The 3,898-nt window shown below is 54.1% G+C and overlaps 1 protein-coding gene across 1 annotated transcript; it reads right to left on the bottom strand.

The window, feature by feature from the left end:
• Window positions 1-209: 209 nt before the first annotated feature.
• GIP (gastric inhibitory polypeptide) lies at window positions 210-3,342 on the bottom strand (the record flags this gene model as incomplete). The annotated part of the gene is made up of 4 exons (XM_082602865.1): window positions 210-492; window positions 1,236-1,325; window positions 1,881-2,027; window positions 3,266-3,342. 4 exons carry the CDS (start codon window positions 3,340-3,342, stop codon window positions 357-359), a joined length of 450 nt encoding a protein of 149 aa, XP_082458991.1. The 3' UTR covers window positions 210-356.
• Between the last annotated feature and the right edge of the window lie 556 nt (window positions 3,343-3,898).

Raw genomic sequence — 3,898 nt, 5'->3', positions numbered from 1 at the left:
CTCCAACTCTAGGGGTTCCATCACTGAGAAGGTGCCATGGCACAACGGTACCAAGGAAAAGCTAAGGTTAGGATGGGCTCGGGTGGGTAGGGCAGGTGAGAGCAGCACCTCACCTGGAGGAAATTGAGGAAGACGTGCAAGTGGTACTAATAACTGTCAAGGTTACTCTGCAGATGTTGATTTCAGCCTTTTCCTTGAATTATCTTATTTAAACCCCACCAAATCCCATGAAGTGGTTTAAGTAGCCCCAATTTTCACAAAAACCCCAAGGTTCAGAGAGTCTAAGTAATTTGTCAGCATGTGTTGAGGTGAAGATCTGAACCCATGTCTGACCCCAGAGTGCAAGCTCACAACCACTACTCAAGATGCCCAAAGCTACCAAACTCCCACCTGAGCCTGCAGAGCTCCATCTGATCCACTATCCAGGACAGCAGCTCTCGAATCAGTAAATCCTTTAGCAAACCGTCATCACTGGGGTTCTTGGGTAGGGAGCTACAAAGGAGAAAGCCTCAGGCAGGCACCTTTAGCCTGGGCACCACCCAGAGAGAGTAAATACCGGACCTGGGACTCCAACGTGGTGGGACAAGGTGGGGTGGGGGTGGGGTGTACGAGTCAACACAGCTGCCTCTCAGTTGTCTCAGCTTTCAAAGCTCCACCCAGACCTGTCGGCCAGGGAATATAGGCTCTTCCATACAAGCAAAGACAAACAATTCTGGTGGGAGACATCCCACCCATCCACCTCTCCACGTGTCCCAGAGTGCATTCGAAAACCCCCAGAGATTACTTTGGGAATATTCACTCTTTAGACGGATCTGTGTCATCAATTCCTCAGCTTCCTACAGAGGCGGGGTAACTGATTTCAGGGGACTGGCCCTCGGAGGGTCCCAGTTTCACAAAAGCCTTCCTGAAGTTTGGCAGGCAGAAGTGGAGAAGCCAGTTTCCGAGGTCTCTTTTGTGCCCCACTCCTGGACTTGGTGACTCTGCACACTAAGTCATCAGCCTTAGAAACTCTGGCCCCAGATTCCCTCCCAGGACCCCCACCCGCATTCCTCCCAGGCTTTCCCTTAGGCTTGGGCTGTCCTCCAGGAGTTCTGTGAAGACCCCTCTTTGAACTCTGAGTGGAAGGGGATGCTTATCTGGGGCCTAGCCCTGCTCTGGAGTCCGGGAGAGGGAACAATGAGGTGGGGTCAAGAGCCCCCCCCCCCACCGACCCCTTCCCCTGTGGGCTGACTCACCCCTGCTGCTCCCTTGCCTCCTCCTTCCTGTTAGATTGATGGGTCAGCTCTGGGGCCCGGGCCTCCCTCTGGGTGATGTTGTGTTTCCAGCTGGTAAAATAAAGATTAGGGAGTGGGTGGGGCCAGGGGGGACTCCAGATGTTCTCCAGCCCAAAGAAGCTCCCATCTTTTGGTACCTCCCCAGGAGCAGAGGGTTCCTCCTTCTCTCCTCAGCCTCCCCACTGCTTGTCTTCAGCGATCAGTGACAAGCTTTTCAGAAGCTACCACGCTGGCCAAACAGTGAGGGCAGGGGAGACGATGTTGCATAGAGAAGAGAGATGAAAGCAGTTTATCCTGTTTCCAGAGTCTGAAGCTGCCACCACCGAGCAGAGTCATTGGCAGCAATTCAGCTCCCCTGGTTCGTCCAGCCCCCCGGGGATCCTCTGTGAGTCCCATACATCTTCCCGACCCCTCCTCTTAGAAGAAAAGGATTGGAAAATTGCTCAAATCCTGCCCCACCCTCTGACCAGACTGCTGCCTGAGCCAGGGTCCCAGGCAGGGCCGCCATGCGGTCCAGCTCCCCAGCAGCAGCTAAGCGAAAGGTGCCACGTGGCCTTGTGCATCACACGGGGGCACAGGGGGCAGGGAGGGGCACGCGGGACTCACTCGCTCTTCTTCCCTTTCTGCGCCAGCAGCCAGTTCACAAAGTCTTGTTGGCGGATCTTGTCCATGGCGATGCTATAGTCACTGATGAAAGTGCCTTCGGCGTACCTGGGGCCTCGTGGTTGGGAGCCGCTGGCCTTAGTGTGGAACCTGAGGGGCGGGGAGGGGAGAGAGAGGGAAACCAGGATGCCACAGAAGAAGAAGAGGGTGCGAAGGTACATGATGGTCACCAGCAGGAGGCCGATACTTGGAAAGGAAGCAGCCCATTTCTAGGGAGTCAGTTTTCATGGAGACACCCTCCTGTCCATGCATCAAGCCCCTGGGGCTTTATCCTCAGCTCAAGCACCCACTTCCAGCATCCTCAGTGTTTGAGGCTCTGCTTCTGGGCAAAGATCAGGGGTCCCCCTCATCCCTAAGGACTGAGCTACAGTTTTCTCCTTTGCTCCTCTTGCCCTGGCCCCACCAGATTCAGTTCTTTGGTTCCCAGTTTCCTAACAATAGTGAGCTCTCATATAACAGCACTTCCTATGAGTCAGGTCCTCTACAAGCCCTTTAATACAGACACTTACTAAGTCCTCACACCACCCCAAGGAGGTAGACACTATGTATATCTCCCTTTGGTAAGTGAGGAAACCACCGTGCAGAGAGATTAACTTAGCACACAGTGTAGGTATGATCCAGGGTTTACCCCCAGGTAGTCTGGGTCCAGGTCTCTGGTGTTTAACTTCTGCACGATGTTGTCTGTCCTTGTATACGTGTGACAGCTGCGTCTCAAACTTAGCCAAGTGGACAGGGGCGTATGGCTTGTCCCTGCATACGAGAAGCCCTAACTCTACTCAGACACGTCGCTCTTGGTCTCCCCAACACACAAACAGAACCCCCTGCTATATTCATTCATAATCTTCTCTGCCTTTTCCTCACAGCGCTCATGACAGTTTGAAGCTTGCCTAGATGGTTCTTCGCCTGCTTTCCCCTTGGGCCTATATGCTCCACAAGGGCAGGTGGCATTTGTGGACCACTCTTCAGGTATATCCCTTGTGCCTGGCACACAGGAAGCCTGCTGTAAAATTTGATCAAATGCACACATAAATGACTGGTTAAGGCTTTCATGTGGAAGGGAGATGCTGTCATCTACTTCAGACACTTAACCACTGAGAAGTCCTTCCAGAGATCCAAGCACAATCTCTCCAGCTACAGCAGTAGCTCGTGAAAAAGACTCCCTGGTTCTAGCCTCACTCTGCACTCAGACGGCTGAAAGGTTTTTTTCCGTCGAGCATCTTTCCTCTTGGCCTGGGATTCCTCCCTTTCTCACCTCCCCCTTGAAAATAGAACCCAGTCATCCCCCCAGCCTCCTCCCCGGCACCTGACCCCTTCCTTCTCACCCCAACCTGGAGTGACCTTCTTCCTTCTCTCCCAGCACCAATGCCAGGAGCAGGGACACCAGCAGCAGAGAGAAGGTCTTCATGGCCACCGTCTTCCAATGGTTATTTCCTGAGCTAAGAGAGAAAAGGACCAGCTTGAGGTGGAAGCCCTGTGCTGAGGAAGCAGGCAATATGGCCGCGTACTCCTGGTGCCGCAGAGCCTGTGGGGAGTCTGAAAGCTGGGGGGCCCTGTGCCCTGGGAGTTGGAGCTTTTCTAAGAGGCTAGAGCAACACCTTGGGGGTGGTGGGAGGAGCTGGCATTAGAGTCAGAAGGGACATTAGAAGGGATATGGAGCCTGGATGAGAGTGGGCCTGCTTCTTGTCTTTTAGGTGGAGTCTGAGTGGGGTGGGAGGAGGGCAGCAGGGGGGCGATCCTGGCAGGAGAAAGCAGTGAAGGCCCGTGTGCCTGGACAGCCCCCTTCCGGCCCCTGTGGCTAGACATCACAGGCATGTGGACTGGCAAGATTCTCCCTTCAGTGCCTCCAAAGTTCATACCAGCCAGCCTTCCAGCTCTCAGATTGGCTGTCACCTAAATCTTCGCAGCCCTCTTGGCCTGAGTGAAAACCATGAGTAGAACCCCTACCCCCCAGCCTTCACTAT

Source organism: Mesoplodon mirus, assembly GCF_964341445.2.
Source record: "Mesoplodon mirus genome assembly, chromosome: 18".
Classification (NCBI taxonomy): domain Eukaryota; kingdom Metazoa; phylum Chordata; class Mammalia; order Artiodactyla; family Ziphiidae; genus Mesoplodon; species Mesoplodon mirus.
The sequence above is the reverse complement of the archived record's forward strand: the minus strand, read 5'-3'. Positions and strand labels throughout refer to the sequence as shown.